Source organism: Ovis aries, chromosome 2 (assembly GCF_016772045.2).
Source record: "Ovis aries strain OAR_USU_Benz2616 breed Rambouillet chromosome 2, ARS-UI_Ramb_v3.0, whole genome shotgun sequence".
NCBI classification, from domain to species: Eukaryota; Metazoa; Chordata; class Mammalia; order Artiodactyla; family Bovidae; genus Ovis; species Ovis aries.
In genome coordinates this window covers 9,687,615-9,705,737 of record NC_056055.1, presented here as the reverse complement: position 1 = coordinate 9,705,737, position 18,123 = coordinate 9,687,615, and the positions used below count along the sequence as shown (strand labels likewise).

General features: G+C 52.4%; 1 protein-coding gene across 24 annotated transcripts in view; it reads left to right on the top strand.

The window, feature by feature from the left end:
* ZNF618 (zinc finger protein 618) overlaps positions 1-18,123 on the top strand; it is a 206,565-nt gene that overhangs the window by 169,843 nt on the left and 18,599 nt on the right. For 13 of the 24 annotated variants that reach the window (XM_042242837.2, XM_042242846.2, XM_060408853.1 and 10 more), the window contains 4 exons: positions 2,603-2,842; positions 6,588-6,671; positions 8,734-8,778; positions 9,685-9,762. In XM_042242837.2, the coding sequence (XP_042098771.1) occupies positions 2,603-2,842; positions 6,588-6,671; positions 8,734-8,778; positions 9,685-9,762 (447 nt within the window). The remainder of the gene's footprint in view (positions 1-2,602; positions 2,843-6,587; positions 6,672-8,733; positions 8,779-9,684; positions 9,763-18,123) is intronic. The other 11 variants (XM_060408874.1, XM_060408870.1, XM_060408873.1 and 8 more) reach the window with 7 other exon arrangements.

Sequence of the window (18,123 nt, the reverse complement as noted above, 5' to 3'; positions counted from 1 at the left end):
AAAAAGACATTGGTTGAAAGATCACACCAAAGGAGAGGGGACTGAAAGATACATGACCAAGTAGGGCATCAGGGAGGGCTTCCGACAGAAGTGATGTTTAGGTGGAGCTATGTAGGACCTGAAGTAGTGATCCAGGCAGAAATGAGGGAAGAACATTCTAGGCACAGGGAACGGCATGAGCAAAGGCCATGAAGCTTGGAAGATTGAGGGGGCAGGAGGTGGGCAAGCCCCAGGCCAAAGCAAGCAGGTGTTGCCCTAGGGTTCATTGTAGCAAGTGTTTCTGGGTGTCCTGAGCTCCCTGCCACAGGGAAGCAGGGACGCTCATGCATGGATGCCAGGATTTTGACAGCAGGATCGAAGACCATGAGATCCGATCCAGAGGGTCTCCTAGAAACCAATTTGCGTTTGGAGATGAGGCCGGAAAGAGGAAGCAGTGTGCTCTGCTCTTTGCTCAAGAATTCTCTGTCCCTTGCGCAAAGGTGCCCAGAGTATGTGTTAGTGCCTAAGGGGACCACGTGGTCTTGCACAAAGACTTCTGTGGGAAGTTGGCAGCATTGGGCCCCATCCCATCCTGGCCCTGACTTTCTATGTGGCCATAAACTTATTAACCATTCTGGGCCTTGATTTCTTTAATCCTAAAAAAATACCATTAATACCTATTTACATTTGAAGAATAGTTTATTCAAGGTGCTTCTGTGACTTGTGTGGATTCCTGTAAAATCCCCGTGAGGTCGGTAATGCAGAAATGGGTGTCCCGCTTTTATTGACGGGGTTGAGTTGGGGAAACTGAGGCCAAGACCATGGAGGCCAGAGATGACTGACCTGGAATTCAGAGGTGGGCTGGGCTCACAGCACACTCAGTGCTGGTTCCATTACAGCGAATCACGAGTTGTGGTCCCCAAACTGTGCTTCAGGGAGATGGGGGAGAAATCAGAGATGGGACACTGGACATCTCCCTCAAGCTTTGGTGTGTAGATTTATTCCATGGCCAAAAAAAAAAAAGAAAATTGGAAAGTGTGAGATGAGCCGCCTTCTGGTTGGATTCAGGGCCTTCAAGTTCCTTTTCTCTGGAAGGAAAGGAGAGGGAAAGAGAGGACCTATGTAGGTATCCTTCCCCACTTGCCCCTTTCCAGGTCCTGATTGAGAAAGTAAGAATCCAGAACGTGGGGCAGGGACTTGGGGAGAGAGTAGTGGAGGACAACCGTGTTCTCTGCAGTCTGAGCCTGGGGGGTTTCTTTCCAAGTTCAGGGGGGCAGGTGAGTTCTTGCTTAGGGGTCATGACTGAAGGACTCTGCACCCACAGCTCTTGGCATCTGGCCACTGCTGTGGTGGGAAGGCAGTGACTCCTCAAAGGGACGGGGGGCAGCCTGAGTCCTGTGAGCCCACCTCAGGGCCTGTGCAACCTTGAACCCAGCCCTGCCTCCTGCTTCTCCGGGCCTGTGCTTCCCCTTCGGCCAGGGATGGGCAGAAGTGGAGGAACAGAGCGCGCCCATTTGCTCTTTGGCAGTGAAAGTGGCAAGCACAGCATCTGTGCCCAGGATGGGCGCTGCCCTGGGAGCAGGGGTAAGGAGGCCTTGGCAGGCTACAGGGCAGGGTCCTTCTCAGGTCCCAGCCAGGCTCCGTGGCAAGATGGTGCCCTCAAGATGTTTCCACTGCTCTGGGTCCTGTGAGCCCCAGAGCTTGACTGACTCTGTCAGTACCAGAGAGGTCCCTTCTCTAGCCGTCTGATCACTCTCATCCTCAGCAGAGAGTTGCAGGGACCAAAGCCACTGCCTCCCCTCTTGGTTTGAAGGTGGCACTGTGGTCGCGGTCGGGGCTTGCCAGCACTAGTAACCATGTCTCTGGACCATGTGAAGGAGGCAGACTGCTGCCACCTGAGACCGCCAGAGCTGGAGACCACCTGAGGGTCAGGACCCCCACACACACCGCTGCTCTCAGTAAGCCCAGCTTCTGCAGAGGATGCAGGCCAGGGAGGTAGGGGATCTGGGCATCGGTGACACAAGCTGCCCTTGACACCGCCAAGGAGCTGTTGCACTTACTTAGGCATCGGTCGTCGGGTTGAGCGCTGTCCCCTGAGAGCACCCGCCCCAGGCAGTGTCCAGGAGCACCACCAGCCCCTTCCCCTGAGGCCACGGGGGACAGCCACCCCCTGCTCGTCCCTTCCCCGAGCCCCGCCCCGCCCTGCCCCAGCCGACCAGCCCTGCTAACCCCTGCCTCCCTGTTGTCTGCTTTGTCTTCCGAGCCAGCCTGCCTTAGGAAGAAAAGAGGCTTAGGGACCTATGTTGTAGAAAGTGCGTTTGACCCTGGGTTGACTCATCCATGCCCCAAGCATGGGTCCCAGGGTGAGTTCTTAGACACTCAGAGCCTGGACTGTTCAAGGGTTATGGGTGACCCACCCTGTGGACTGGTCAGTGGCCTCCAGGTAATGGTGAGTGTGAGCTGGCGATCAGGTTTCACTCAGGGAGAAGCCAGAGAAGGTTCTAGACTCTCAGACTTTCTTTGGGCTCCAGGTGGTAGCCAGAGAGGCTTTTCGACCCTCAAACGTAGGTGTCTGTGGCCCAGCTCCAAGGGTCCTCGGCAACTGAGAGCGTGACCCTCTCAGGTACCGCCCCCGGGTGGGAGCCACCGGACGATCCAGACACAGGCTCTGAGTGTTCGCATCCAGAGGTCTCCCCGTCTCCACGCTTCGTGGCAGCGAAGACCCAGACGAACCAGTCGGGGAAAAAGGCTCCGGCCTCCGTGGTCCGATGCTCCACCCTCTTACACCGCACCCCTCCAGCCACCCAAACCCAGACGTTCCGCACTCCAAACTCGGGATCTCCAGCAAGCAAGGCAACCGCAGGTACCAACGGCCTCTGTTTCCTTCATGTTCCTTCCGCTCCCTGCTCCTCTTCCCCGGCCTGCCACAGCTGTGCCTGCGGTCATTGTTCCCTTGCAAGAGCGAGGGTGGAGGGCCCGTGGCTCTCTGGGACGGATCTGGGTCCCTGCTCTGCCTCCTGCTGGCTCTGTGATTCTAACGAGCCATCTAGCCTCTCTGAGTCTGGGTTTCCTTACCCTAAGTCAGAGGGTTGTACAAGATGGTTTGCAGACTAATTTTTTTAAGCAGGAGAGTGTTTTTTCATAAGTTATGGCCTACAGGGTTTTAAATTTTTTTAAATTATTTGCTAACGTTTGAACGTTAGGTGTTCTTGTGAAACTTGACTTCTCGCTGACATGGAAAAGTCAGATCTGGCAGTCCCAGGCTCACTTTCCTGCAGGGCAGCCAATTGCCTTGAGGCTGAGTCACAGAGCGCATGCTCTCCAGTTTTCCACAGTCCCCACCGCTCCCTCCCGCCTCCCCAGCACAATGGCCACGCGGCAGGCACCATTTCTCATTGTGATCACGCTGTTGTCTGTCTCACATCCCACCCAGTTCATCCATTTACGTCACCTGCCTGGAACCCCCTGGCATGAGTTTGCACCTCCTCCCCCATCTTTCAGAAAACCCAGTCGAAAGACTCATTTCTCTGAAGAACTGCTCTGCGTGAGGAAAAGCGGTTGACCGGGAGCTCTGTTCTCCTGGCCTCTCTCTCTACCGGGTACTACTCGTGAAACCCCTCTCCGAACCATAGCCTCACAGGAAGCCAATGGATGTCTGCTCTGGTATTGTCTGAGTCTATGCAGGAAGGGCCCAGATTGCAGAAGGGTAAGCAGGCAGTGAATGGCGCACCCCAACCATTTCTTAGCAGTCATCAGGGAAAACTGCGGAGACACACTGTGTGCTGAGAACCAGCTAACCGAGAATCCTGATTCATGCCTGGATGGAAGGAGCCTTGGGCCGCCTGCCTAGATATGTGGGATGTAGGGTGGGGTGGTGACATAGTCCTCCTGGGACTACGGGCCTTTCAGGTGTCTTCAGGAGGCCCAAAGTCACCCCTGAAATGTACAAGCAAGTAAATGGAGAACTCGCTTACATGAGTCAGGAGGCTGAACCGGAGACAGCCAAGGAATGAGCTGTGCTGCTTTATTCTGGTTCAGAGGGCTAATCAGGAGCAAGGATGTGGTTCTTAAAAATGTACATCTCCACACTTCCAGGCAGGTTCTTTACCACTAGTGCCACTTGGGGAGTCGCCCCCCCCAACCAGCAAATTTTGAAGCTATGCTTATGTGCTTACATCTCCCTAAAGGAGAGTAAGTAATCAGCCTGAAGGTTTTCAGGTACTGTGTAGAGAAGAGCTAGGGTTTGACAGCAGTAGTCATAAATGAGTTAAACAGGCTGGTCATCACAGACTTACTAGTGGTAGATACCAGCTCAACTAAGGATCATGGCTTTCATATCTTGCTTTTACTCTTGGCCTTGTGGCTGGGAGTTTTTGTACCTGCAATTTCTCCAGAGAACTGCCTATAGGGTTTGTGTGGTTTGTGGCAGCTCTTGGAACCCAGTGTCACCATGGAAGCTTCCAGCGAGCCGTGGGGCTTGCCTCTGGCTGCCTTTACGTGACATACAAGACTTGCAGTGGGTGTCACACCTGGGTTACCAGCTGCACAGGACATGAGCTACAGCCCAGCATGTTGAAGCTAAAAGTGACCACCGCAACTCTCATGCTAGAACAAGACAGGCGGCCCCTCCCATGCATGTGTGTGTACCTGCGTGGGGATGTCCCCTGCAAAGGCACTCAGTGGTTTCCAGGCAGAGGTACCTATAGCAGGAATAGCTGATCAAAATCTGCATTACCAGCTGAGTCATAGGAGATTGATTATAATAGTTTGTAACCTCAGTTGTGCTAAATTCTACCAATATATTGGTCAGACTGCATAAAAATCCTCCGCAGATGGGTAACCATTCCCTGCATACATGAGAAGGTGGAGAAAGGAGTCACTCCCCTGGCCCAGACCTTTTTAAAGAGGAAGGCTCTGTCCCAGAAATGAAATCTCCTTATTCTGCCATTGTCAGGGGTTAGGAACGTAGCCCCAGGAAATTGACAGCCTCACTTTCTCTGGGTTCTCACCTGTAAAATGGGAGTGACAACGTGGATCTCACCGAGCTCTTGGGGGGGGTGAAGGGGGACCATGAACATAGAGCATGTGGCTCATAGCAGGTGCTTCATAAATAAGAGTCCCTCCCCTTTTCCCTAAAGAATTGAGGGGCTTTCTTTGCCAATTTACAGATGGTATCTTGAAGCGGGCAGGTGTGTAGCTCTCGGCCCAGGCATTTTACAGACACATTTGGAAGAGAGGGTCTTGCCTATGATGTTCTTGACAGCCTCTGCAAAAAGGAAGCTGCATCAGAGGGCATTGTCAGGGTCAGGCACAGGAGAATTGAGCGGGGCCTGTAGGAGCCATCTCTGGCTTTCTTTCCCATCACCCCAGTGATTGTCTGGAACACTGGCCCCAGACAGTCTGAGCACTTGCCTTCCTGGTATCGGGCAGCCTGGGGACAATGACACTTCCCAAAGTGGGTTCCCAGGATCACCATTTTTGAGAGATACTAAAAAATCTCTTATTTCTACTTTTTTCCTTTATTTATTTATTTTTTTTGGCTGCATATCGGATCTTAGTTCCCCGACCAGGGGTTGAACCCATGCTCCCTGCATTGGAAGCAAAGACTCCTAGCAATTAGACCACCAGGAAGGTCCCTCATTTTTTTTAAATGGGCTTCAGTTGCCAATTATGTTTGAGAAGGTTGGGTTAGACAGAGCTAGACGGGTCTCTCTCCAGTCGAACTTCTCAGAGCCTTTGCTGTCCTCACCTGAGTTGTTGGTCAGATGCTCGTCCCAAACTGACTTGCTCCCAGAAGCCTGTGCCCCCCGGCGCCTCCAGCATCCCCGATGGGCAACGTTTCGGCGCCTCCTGCAGGTGGGGGATGGGTGTGAGTTGCTGTTCGCCACCTGGTTGGGCCCTCTCTTGACTCCAGCATTCACAGGGAGTTACGGGAGCCTCCCAGGAAGGCGCCCCTTGTCCGTGGGGACACCCCAGAAATCAGTCGGGAAGACAGTCCCTTTCCTGGGTGAACCCTGATCAGACAGGCCTCACCTGGTCGCTGGCCTCCCCGGTTTGGAGCTGCCCCGGCTCTGCCTGTCACGACTCCTCTGCCACCCAGGGCCCCCAACAGCCATTGGGCCCTCCTGCTCTGCCTGAGCCACCGCCAGAAAGCAGTCTGCCACCCTCCCCGCTCTCTGGTGGGTCCACATCACTTAGATGTCACCTGTGACTCCCCAGCGGCCAGAGACGGGAGACCCTGGCCCATTCGCCATCTGTTCCATCAGCGTTACCTCGTGTGTGTGCCTACATCCCACATACACCCCACGGTGCCTGGACCTCCACCCACCCTGGGCACTACTGGGGGGTCTCCTGGGGTCCCGAGGCGGTGTCAGGCAATTCAGGTGAGCCTGAGAAGCTGGAAGTATGTGGTTTGAGGTTCTGAAGCCCCTCACTGTGCTGGTTCCCAAGCATAAGGCCTCAGGCACTAACCCAGCCCAGGGGCTGGGGCAGGTCCCACATCCCTGGCTTCCCAGCCGCCCCCTCTCTGGCATGCCCCTTCTCTGGACCTGGTACTGACCAGTCACTGTGGTTTTTTTTTTCCTTGCTCTCTCCCCTCCCCCACCCAGCAGAAAGCGCTTTCAGTCGGCGGGTAGAAGGCAAAGCACAAAACCACTTTGAAGAGACGAATAGCAGTTCCCAAAACTCCAGCGGTGAGTTGGTGAGCGGTGTGCCCCAGGACCGCCGTCCTGAGCTCTGGAGTCTTTGCGATCTGTGCTGGGCTAGGGTGTTGGGAGGAGGCAGGGGGCAGAGAAATAGGCAGCCAGGGTCAGGCAGAAGTGGAGGGTCCCTTTCTTCCAGGCACGTCCCTCTAGGTCCCAGGAGCATCTTGGGGACTATGGCCCCTCTTTGTCTTTCCGTGGAGAGAGAAACTCCCCTGTCTCCACAGCCTGTGACATATTGACTCGGATGGCCCCCTCTGAGCCATTGCTGTGTTTATAGGGTGAGCATTGCAGCCACTTTTTCCCCAGGAGAAGCAAAGTGGGTGCAGTAGACAGGCTGTGGCCTAAGAGCCAGAGGCCCCATGTTCTGGTCCCTCTGGACCTGCGACCATCCAAAGGTTCCCTTCTAGCCCTCACCAGCCAAGTAGGTGTGCTCGAGGTTCCTGGTGGTGTTTTGGCGCCCCCTGGTGGCTGCCTCTTGCCAGACCCTGACAGAGCCTTAGCACCTTAGAACCGAGCGACCGTAAGGCCACTGTCCCCAGACAGACCTGGGGCCAGCCTGGCGGAGCCATGAGCGATCACAATCAGCTTCTGTCCGAAAAAGGCACAGCAGGCTGGTCTGCACAGTGCCAGCCAAGGCAGAGTATGAAAAGGATTCTATTCTGATACTTCCTTTACACTAAGGTAAGGCATCGCTCCCTTTCTTGCTCAAAGTTTTCACTCCCCAGATTAGTTATTGGCCTGTGTTCAGCTGAGCACAGGCCCTTCTGAGCCCTGGCTGGGTGTGGACAAGTGATGAACGTGACTTGACCGTGAGTCAGGGGCTTTATGAAAGACACAGGAGCCCAGGCCTGCACATGAAGTCTTCCTCACAGTTACTAGAGCTCCAGCTGAGGCTTGACCCGAGCTCCACCATCGACAAGCTGGTGGCTTGAGCTCGCCCCTCGTTTCTCCTCTGCTGTAGAGTGGAAATAGCACACACGTCCCTGTGGTGGGGGATCATTCAGTGGGGTCCCTGCAGAGATACACATCCACATGGTAGGCTGTTTGGGGGGGTGTGGCGGGGGGTTAAGTAAACCAAGCGATTTCATGAGTCAGTGCCCGAGGCAGGCAGTGAGGTGTGCCTTGGGAGCCCCGAGAATGTGGACACAGTCCTTTAAATTAGAATATCAGCTGTTCCAAACTGCTTCATCCTTCTGAAAACTGTAATGCCTGTCCGAAAGGTGGGCCTTAAAGAGATGGAGTGACTGGTCCAGGCCTTGCAGGGATGAGCAGCAGAGCCGGGACCAAAACCCCAGTCTCCTGCGAGCCTTTGCTGTCAGCCAGCCAGGCTATAGCTGCTGCCTCTCCTTCCATCAGAGTCCATGTTCAGAATTGGGACGCTCCTGCTGGCAGCCACCGTTTACTGAGCGCTTACTGTGTGCCTGGCACCTGTTCAGAGCTGTATGTGTCTCACCTGTTTCCACCCTTGCCACACAGCCAGCGAGGGTCAGTGTTACTGTTATCCCTGCTTCTCGGATGAGGAAATCGAGGCTCAGGAGAGATCGATTGTCGCCCCGGGCCCCTAGCTTGTAAGTGGTGAAGCCAGGATTCCCTGGGGTAGTCTGTCTGCCCCATTCTGCTGTCCCCTGCCCGTGAGGCTCACCTGACGATACAGAGAGGCATGGGGAGCTGCCAGCAGACAGATGGCAGGATGGAGACACACGAAGGGAAAGCTCGGCACTCCCTTGGCTGCCCTGGTGTTTGGTATCAAACGCGTCCACCCCGGGTGCCCAGACCTAGCAGCCGCCCCAGCTCCCTGTCCTGAGACGGGCAGCCGCATGTGGGTGTTTCCTCATGGTGTTTTGGGCTCCCTGGGTGAGAGCTGGGGGTGTCCTGGAAGGATGGCCCTGCCTGATCTCGCCCTGCCCATGCCCAGTCCCACCCCAGAAGCCCGCCTCCCCCTTCTCTGAGAGCCCACCTGGCCCAGTGCTGCCCAAGACCAGAAATTGTGACAGTCAGCCCCGAGCACCAGAGCTGGAAGAGACTTAGCTAAACTGTTTCTCTTTTGCAGAAACTGCAAGTCCCCTGATTTCCAACCCTTTCCCTCTCCTACAGAGTAAGTGAGGGTCCCGTCGGGGGGCTGGAGAGGGCCAGACAGGGCAGGGAGTGAACTCAGCCCGCCACACACTCCGGACCCCTCCCAGGCAGACCCAGCAGCTGGTGGAAGCAGGGGGCGGCCCAGCCCAGGTGGGTGGAGGAGTGTGGACAGCCTGCCTCTGCCACCCCCAGCCCTGCAGAAACAAGGCCTCCCCTTCCTGCCCACGGGGCTGGCCCCACAACGCCGCTCTCGAGCCCCACCTCCACCGTCCTCCTGCTCTTTGCCTTACTTGTCTTTGCTCTCTTCTCTCTTCCTTCCGCGCCCCGGTGCCCGGCACGCAGAGATGAAAAGATAACAGGCCCTGCACACGAGCTCCTGTTTTTATACGCACTCATCATTCCCACCGTCCCGCCCTCTCCCCTCCTCTTCCCTGTCTCATGCCTGCTTCTCTGGCTTTTCACTGTTTCTCTGCTTCTCACCCTTTATCTCATCCCTTCCCTCCTCTGTCCTTCCCTCCACGTCCATCATCTTGTCTTTGGTTCATTCATACCTTTATCCGGTCGTCCGCTCAGCAGACTGAGCCGTCTGTGTGCCTCCCCCAGCCGAGAGAGAGAGGTCGGCTGTGGAACCGAGAAGATGCGGTCTCTGCCCTGTGTCGTCCCCAACGCCCAGAACAGTGCCTGGCACACAGTGAGCCCTCGATAAACGCCCTGTGGCTGCACCCGATGGTCTGTTACCTGCCATCTTCCTCTCTCCATCGCTCCTTCCTCCCCAGCCTCTCCCCCACTAGCTAGTGCCAGGGAAGCCCCGAGGGCACCGCCCCCTGTGTGTCTGGGTGCCCAGCTCCAGAGCTGCCCGCGGCCCCGCAGAAAGGCGCTGGGGTTCGTGCAGCCCTTCAGACAGCCGCTCTGTTTCTCCCCGCAGAGCCCTACACGTGCGGCGCCTGTGGGATCCAGTTCCAGTTCTACAACAACCTCCTGGAGCACATGCAGTCTCATGCGGGTAAGGACCATGCGGCCCCCACCCCCTCCCTCCCTCCCAGATCCTGCAGGGGGCAGGGCCAGCCTGGGGCCACGCCCCCAGGTGACAGCCACAGGACCTGGGAGCCCCGGTCAGTCCTTTGTAACCCAGGGTAGTGTGGAGCTGAAGAAGCTTCCAGAAGCTGTGGTTTCTGCCTGGAGCCTGCATAGGCGATGAACAGGACAGAGATGTGGAGGTGTGTGGTTTGAGGTCCAGGGGAGCGGAGGTGGGGAGGGCAGTGGAGAAGCTCAGCCCAGGGCAGCCTGGGGTGAACCCTGTCTCTTTCAGGGGAAAACCCTGTCGCACGAAGCAGCTGTCGTCAAACCTGAGGCTGCCTCAGTCACTAGGAGGGCTGGTGGAAGCACGGGTTTTTTAGGCTCCTCCCTAAACTTCAGACTCATGGGTCTAAGGTGGGGCCCGGACTTGCATTATTGGCAGGCCCTCACGCCACACACCCCTGGCTTGTCCAGGGGCCATGCTTTGAGAACCGCTGCTATAGAGGTAAAGAATCTGCCTGCAATGCAGGAGACCTAGGTTCAATCCCTGGGTCGGGAAGATCCCCTGGAGAAGGAAATGGCAATTCTCTCCAATACTCTTGTCTGAAGAAGTCCGTGGACAGAGGAGCCCGCCAGGCTACAGTCCATGGGGTTGCAAAGAGTCGGACATGGCTGATCAACTTTTACTTTCACTTCAGTGGCAAAGCTAGGAGTCTGCTATCTGGACAATCTGTTTATCAGCTGTTTCTCCATCTGCCCAGCTTACGGTGTCAGCTCCCTCACTAGACCATCCAGCCTCCAATTTTAGGTTTTTATCATAGTAGCACTGAGTTTTGATCTAGTCAGGGAGACACTAACAGGTAAGTCCCAAATTCTCCATGGTTTGACATAACCACTTACTATCTCAGCCCTAGCACAGCCTGATGCAGATGACCTTCCACGTGGCCACTCGGGGACCCAGACTCCTTCCTTCGTATGTCTCCATCCTCCTCTGGGTCGCAGAGTCCTCTTTTTCTGACTGGCGGGCAGAGAGGGGGGCACCCTTGCCTCTTTATCCTTTAGATCACAAATGACACACAGATGCTCCAGTTCCAGGGGAATTGTGGGAAGCTGCTCAGGGGCAGCCCGACACTCCGCGGAGGGAAACGGGAATGTGAGGGAAGCAGCTCGCTGACCCCACTACCCCTCCTTCAGGGTCACGGGAGGTGATGTGAGAAAAGCACCTGGTGGTGGTTCAGTATAGGCCAAATAGAAGCTGACCAGGAAAAAGGTACGACGTAGAGATGCAGTGTTTTTAAGCTGCTGTTATATCTTCTGTTGCTGTTATTGCTAGTTATTGTCTCTCTTAGGGCTTCCCTGAGTGGGAAAGTGGGAGGAGAACCTGCTAGTGGTAAAGAACCCGCCTGCCAGTTCAGGAGACGGAGGAGACACAAGTTCGATCCCTGGGCTGGGAAGATCCCCTGGAGGAGGGCGTGGCAACCCACTCCAGTATCCTTGCCTGGAAAATCCCCGTGGACAGGGGAGCCTAGTGGGCCACAGTCCGCAGGGTTGCAAAGAGTCTGACACGACTTAGCACACACGCTCGTCTCGCTTAGGTTTATAAATCTTCTGTATCATCTTCCAGGCTGGGCCTGACTAGCGCAGTGTTACAGGGCTAGATGCTCTTTAGACAGGCACTGTCCTGTCAGTGTGACCTCTCTTCATTTGTTCACTTACTCAGCATATATCTGTTGGGTACCTGCTATATGGTTCAGTTCAGTTCAGTAGCTCAGTCGTGTCCAACTCTGCGACCCCATGAACCGAAGCACGCCAGGCCTCCCTGTCCATCACCAACTCCCGGAGTTTACTCAAACTCATGCCCATTGAGTCAGTGATGCCATCCAACCATCTCATCCTCTGTCGTCCACTTCTCCTCCCGCCTTCAACCTTTCCCAGCATCAGGGTCTTTTTCAAATGAGTCAGCTCTTCACATCAGGTGGCCAAAGTATTGGAGTTTCAACTTCAACGTCAGTCCTTCTAATGAATATTCAGGACTTATTTCTTTTAGGATGGGCTGGTTAGATCTCTTTTCAGAGCATCTAGCATCTGCTATGGGCTTCCCTGGTGGCTCAGAGGTTAAAGCATCTGCGTGGAATGCGGGAGACCCGGGTTCAATCCCTGGGTCGGAAAGAGCCCCTGGAGAAGGAAATGGCAACCCACTCCAGTACTCTTGCCTGGAGAATCCCATGGAGGGAGGAGCCTGATAGGCTACAGTCCGTGGGGTCGCATCTGCTATACACTAGGTACCAATTCGTATGATTTTAGGTGGAGAGGGGAGATTATTTATTTCTATGGGTGTTGATGGGTTAGTCGCCTAGTCGTGTCCGACTGTTTGCGACCCCACGAACTGTAGCTCTTCAGGCTCCTCTATCCATGGGATTCTCCAGGCAAGAATACTGGAGTGGATTGCCAGTCCCTTCTCCAGAGGATCTTCCTGACCCAGGGATCGAACCCAGGTCTCCTGTGTCGCAGGCAGATTCTTTACCATCTGAGCTACAGGGAAGATCTCATTTATTTCTATTGTAGTCATCAAATCAGTGCAAAGCAGGACTGGCTTCCATGACGTGAGTTCCAGTCCTCTCTAACCCAAGGGTCTCCATACCACGTACCGAGCAGGAGACTTTGTCCTCCTCTCTTGAGACTCCATCTCTAAAAGAAGGGCTCACAGATCTCAGCTGCCCTCTTCACACCAAGGTTCCATCTCCGCATGTCTCTCACCTCCAGCTTGCCTTTGCCATCAGCCATCCTGCAGCAGGGAGGGCCTTCACAGCGTTTAGACTTGACCCTGGGCAACCAGTGGCCAAAATTGGAAGGCTGCTGGGGACCCCTGCCTGAGCACAGCATTTGGGTCCCTTGGGCCCGAGACCCCCATGACCCAGCCCCTGCTCACTCCTCCCCTGAGGCCCTCTGCCCCGCTGCCACCTCTGGAATGTGCTTAGTCGCTCAGTCCTGTCTGACTCTTTGTGACCCTTTGTGTTATAGCCCGCCAGGCTCCTCTGTCCATGAATGGGCTCCCACTTCGTCCTCCTGGGGATCAGCCCTAATCAGGGATTGAACCTGCGTCTCCTGCATCTCTTGCACTGCCGGTGGATTCTTTACCGCTAAGCCACCTGGGAAGCCCGCCACCTCTGGAAGCTGAGCTCTAATTAGGGAAGAGTCTGGGTGCCAGGGCTTCTCTGACCCTCAGGCAGTTGGGCGGAGGCCATTAACATGCAAATCAAGGATGCGCCTGTGGGGCCCCGCCTCCCCCAGGCATCCCAACGTGTTTTCCCCAAGAAGAGCTTTGGGCTGCTTTGTTCTGGTTCAGTGCCAGCAGAGAATGCCTTGCCAGCAATCCAGTGCAAAGCCAGGCTGAAGCCCAGCCAGGCTGAGTCGGGATTAAAGGATTGACTCCATAGAGAGAAATTAAGCATCATGATCTGTGCAGTTCACAGTGCTGCTGATAAGGGGGATCAACCTCGAATAACACCAATCTCATTAAGAGGCTGCTGAATGGCATAGAGTAATTCCCGCTAATAAACTTCCTTTCTGTGTGGTAGGAAAACCTGCCTGGTCCCTGGTGACAGTTTAGGAGCAGGGTTTGTCAGCAGTGATACTGAAGGTAGCTAACACTTAGCGAGCAATTACTGTGTGTTGGGCCTGGTTATAGCATCAAGGCTCCTCAGTAAGCTGGCTAGCATTATCATCCCCATTATACAGATGAGGAGACTGAGGCTCAGAGAACATAATCGCTGGCCCAGAGTTGCATGACTCATTAATCCCTAACATCATTTGAGTTCTTACATATTAGCTCATTTGATCTTCAGAAGTCCCTCTGAGTTAAGTGTTCCAGTTAGCTCTCCTTTATAGAAGATAGAAGCGCATATTGTGGGCAGGAAAGTGTCAATTAAAAAATATTTATCAGGGACTTGCCTAGTGGCCAAGTGGTTTAGAATCCATAATTCCACTTCTGAGGATGCAAGTTTGATCCCTGATTTGGGAACTAAGATCCCCCATGCTGTTCAGCACTGCAAAAAAAAAAAAAAAACAAAGCACAATTTATCAATAAGAAAATTGTTAGCCATGTCCAACAGTTAATGATTTAAATAATGATACAATATTTAATAAGCATAAGCTATTCCCATAATGTTTTGCCTCTAGAATGCAATAGGTCATTCCCTCAACTGCTATCAGAAGGGGAAATGCTCTGATTTTTAAAATTTTTCCAACTTGCAGTGCTGTATTGCTTGTTTGTGTTTAGAAGTGAGCATTATGCAGCTCGCTTTAGTATGCTATTGCTATGTTGTTTATTTTTTTTTGTTCTTTTCATAGAATGTGTGAATTATAAAATAAAATGACTAAGTAACTTGCCCAAGGTGCTGCAACCACTGAATCAGACTATGATTCTGACCCTCTCGTGAACTCAACAGGCAGGTGCCCTCTTCAGCAGGGTGGTTGGGGTGGAGGATTAGCGATGGGGGAAGCCTCTCAGAGGTCATCCCTTCTAGCCTCTTTTCAGCTAAGTATGGCCTGGGGACTTTCCTAGGAGGCAAATATATTGGCACCTCAGAGTGGTAGGATGTGGGAATGGCCACAGTGAACTTCTGGTCCCTTTGAGGGATTACCTAATCACCTTTCTGGGTGTCAGTCTTCTCATCTGTAAAGTGGGTTCATTACCATTCTCCACAGCCTGGGTGAGGGTTCTGGAGATGATGCATGTAAAATATTGAGGACTGTGGCACATTCTAAAATAAGACCAAATAATACAAGTTTTTCCTTTTCCATCCGCTGCTGGAAACAACTGCTTTCTCCTTCCGGCAACTGGTGCCTCCCTGGGAGACATTCTTTATTCCAGCTTTGCGTCCAGTCCTTTGCAGACATGTATATCTGTTCGTGTGTGAACATGTGTATCTATGATACATGGGAATGTGAAAGTGAAGTCGCTCAGTCGTGTCCGACTCTTAGCGACTCCATGGACTGCAGCCTACCAGGCTCCTCCGTCCATGGGATTTTCCAGGCAAGAGTACTGGAGTGGGTTGCCATTTCCTTCTCCAGGGGATCTTATAGCCACACTGAATAAACCTTGTTTCCAGCTCAAGCTATAAATCAGACCATTCACAGAGCATTTACTGAGTGCCTCACCCATTCAGCAGCATTATCTATGAGATAAGGAGAAAAAAGGTTTTTATTAATCAACCAAGGCAATGGCACCCCTCTCCAGTACTCTTGCCTGGAAAATCCCATGGACGGAGGAGCTTGGTGGGCTGCAGCCCATGGGGTCGCTAAGAGTCAGACGCGACTGAGCGACTTCACTTTCACTTTTCACTTTCATACATTGGAGAAAGGAATGGCAACCCATTCCAGTGTTCTTGCCTGGAGAATCCCAGGCACAAGGGAGCCTGGTGGGCTGCCGTCTCTGGCGTTGCACAGAGTTGGACGACTGAAGCGACTTAGCAGCAGCAGCAGCAGACATCATTATCAAATTTGAGGTTGAGTAATACAGGCTTCCCTGGTGGCTGTAAAGCGTCTGCCTGCAATGCAGGAGACCTGGGTTTGATCCCTGGGTCGGGAAGATCCCCTGGAGAAGGAAATGGTAACCCACTCCAGTACTCTTGCTTGGAGAATCCCAAGAACGGAGGTTCCTGGTGGGCTACAGTCCATGGGGTCTCTAAGAGTCGGACATGACTGAGTGACTTCACTTTCACTTTCAATCCCGATTCCAAGACTTGCAGAAAGGCAGAGAATGAGGGAACCACCCTGCAACCATAATCTCACTACTCAAGGCTAACCACTGTTCCTCTTTTAATGGTTTCTTTTAAGCCTATTTTAAAATCAGATTTATAATTTACATAAATTAAGATTCACCAATTTTAAGAGTTCTGATGGTAGGTTTTGATGAACGTTTAGTCATTTAACCGCCATCGTAAGCAGAATGTATAATGTGACCATTGACCCACAGAGTTCCCTTTGCAGCAGGCCCCTTCCCCAGACCCCCCTGCTGGCACCCTGTCTGCTTGCTTTTGTTATAGTTTTGGGAATTTTGTGTGCGTGCATTCATTGTTGCTTAAGTCATGTCTGACTCTGTTGAACCCTATGGACTGTATAGCCTGCCAGGCTCCTCTGTCCATGGGGTTCTCCAAGGAAGAATACTGGAGTGGATTGCCATTTCCTCTTCCAGGGTAATCTTCCTGACCCAGGGATTGAACCTGTGTCTCCTGAGTCTTCTGCATTCCCAGGCAGGTTCTTTACCACTAGTGCCATCTGGGAAGCCTGCAATTTTGTATAAATAGATTATGTATTTAGTCTCTTGTGTCTGACTTAGGTGTCTGACTTCTTTCACTTAGCATACTTTTGAGACTCATTTATATTCTATGATACTAGTCTTTTAATTTCTGAGTACTATTTTATTGTCTGGATATACCACAGTTTGTTTACCCATTCCCAGGCTTCCCTGGTAGCTCAGAGGTTAAAGCGTCTGCCTACAGTGCAGGAGACCTGAGTTTGATCCCTGGGTCGGAAAGATCCCCTGGAGAAGGAAATGGCAACCCACTCCAGTACTCTTGCCTGGAGAATCCCATGGATGGAGGAGCCTGGTGGGCTACAGTCCACAGGGTCGCAAAGAGTTGGACATGACTGAGCGACCTCACTTCACTTCACTTCCCCCAATTGATGGACTTCTACGCTGTCTCCAGTTTGGAGCTATTATGAATAAAGCTGCTGTGAATGTCCAAGAGCAAGTCCCTATGAAGACATGCTTTTAACTACTACATAGATGCCTAGGAGTGGAAATTCTGGGTCATACAGTCAGTCTGCAGTTAACCTTTTGAAGAGCTGCCCCTGTTTACTAAAGTGTCTGCACCATTTTCACATTCCCACCAACAGTGTATGAGGGGTCCAACTTCTCCACATCCTTGATAACACTTGGTATTACCTGACTGGTTATAGCCATTCTAATGCATTAAGTCAGGGTTCCCCAACCTCTAGCATCTAATGCCTGGTGATCTGAGGTGGAACTGATGTATATAATAATAATAATAGAAATAAAGTGCACAGTAAATGCAATGTGCTTGAATCATCCTGAAACCATGCCCCCACCCCAGTCCATGGAAAAATTGTCTTCTGTGAAACTGATCCCTGGTGCCAAAAAGCGTAGGGACTGCTACATTACGTGCGAGGTTTCCCCAGTGGCTCAGTGGTAAAGAATCTGCCTGCAGTGCAGGAGCGAAGGAGATGTGGGTTCAATCCCTGGGTCGAGAAGATCCCCGGAGGAGGGCATGGCAACCCATTCCAGTATTCTTGCCTGGAGAATCCTGTAGGCTACAATCCATAGGGTCACAAAGAGTCAGACATGACTGAAGCGACTTAACACACACACACACACACACACACACATTAACTGATATCTCATTGTTATTTTAATCTGTGTATTATTGTAGTTGTTCAGTCACTCAGTCGTGTGTGACTCTTTGCGACTCCATGGACTGCAACACACCAGGCTTCCCTGCCATTCACCATCTCCCAGAGCTTGTCAAACTCACGTGCATTGAGTCGGTGATGCCATCCAACCATCTCATCCTCTGTCGTCGTCTTCTCCTCCTGTCTTCAATCTTTCCCAGCACTGGGGTCTTTTCTAATGAGTAGGCTCTTCACATCAGGTGGCCAAAGTATTGGAGCCTCTAATGAACTGAAGCTTCCACTTTCATTCTAGTCCTTCCAGTGAATATTCTGGATTGCTTTTCTTTAGGATTGACTAGTTTGAGCGCCTTGCAGTCCAGGGGACTCTCAAGAGTCTTCTCTAACACCACAATTCAAAAACACCAGTTCTTTGGTGCTCAACCTTCTTTATGGTCCCACTCTCACATCCATACATGAGTACTGGAAAAATTATAGCTTTGACTATAGGGATCTTTGATGGTAAAGTAATATCTCCACTTTTTAATATGCTGTCTAGGTTTGTCATAGCTTTTCTTCCAAGGAGCAGGCATCCTGTAACTTCATGGCTGCAGTTACCATCTGCAGTGATTTTGGAGCCCAAGAAAATAAAGTCTGTCACTGTTTCCATTGTTTCCCCATCTATTTGCCTTGAGGTCATGGGACCAGATGCCATGATCTTAGTTTTTTGAATGATGAGTTTTAAGCCAGCTTTTTCACTCTCTTCTTTTACCTCCATGAAGAGGCTCTTTAGTTCCTCTTTGCTTTCTGCCATAAGGGTGATATCATCTGCATATCTGAGGTTATTGATATTTCTCCCTGCAATCTTGATTCCAGTTTGTGCTTCATCCAGCCCAGCATTTCACATGCTATATTCTGCATATAAGTTAAATAAGCA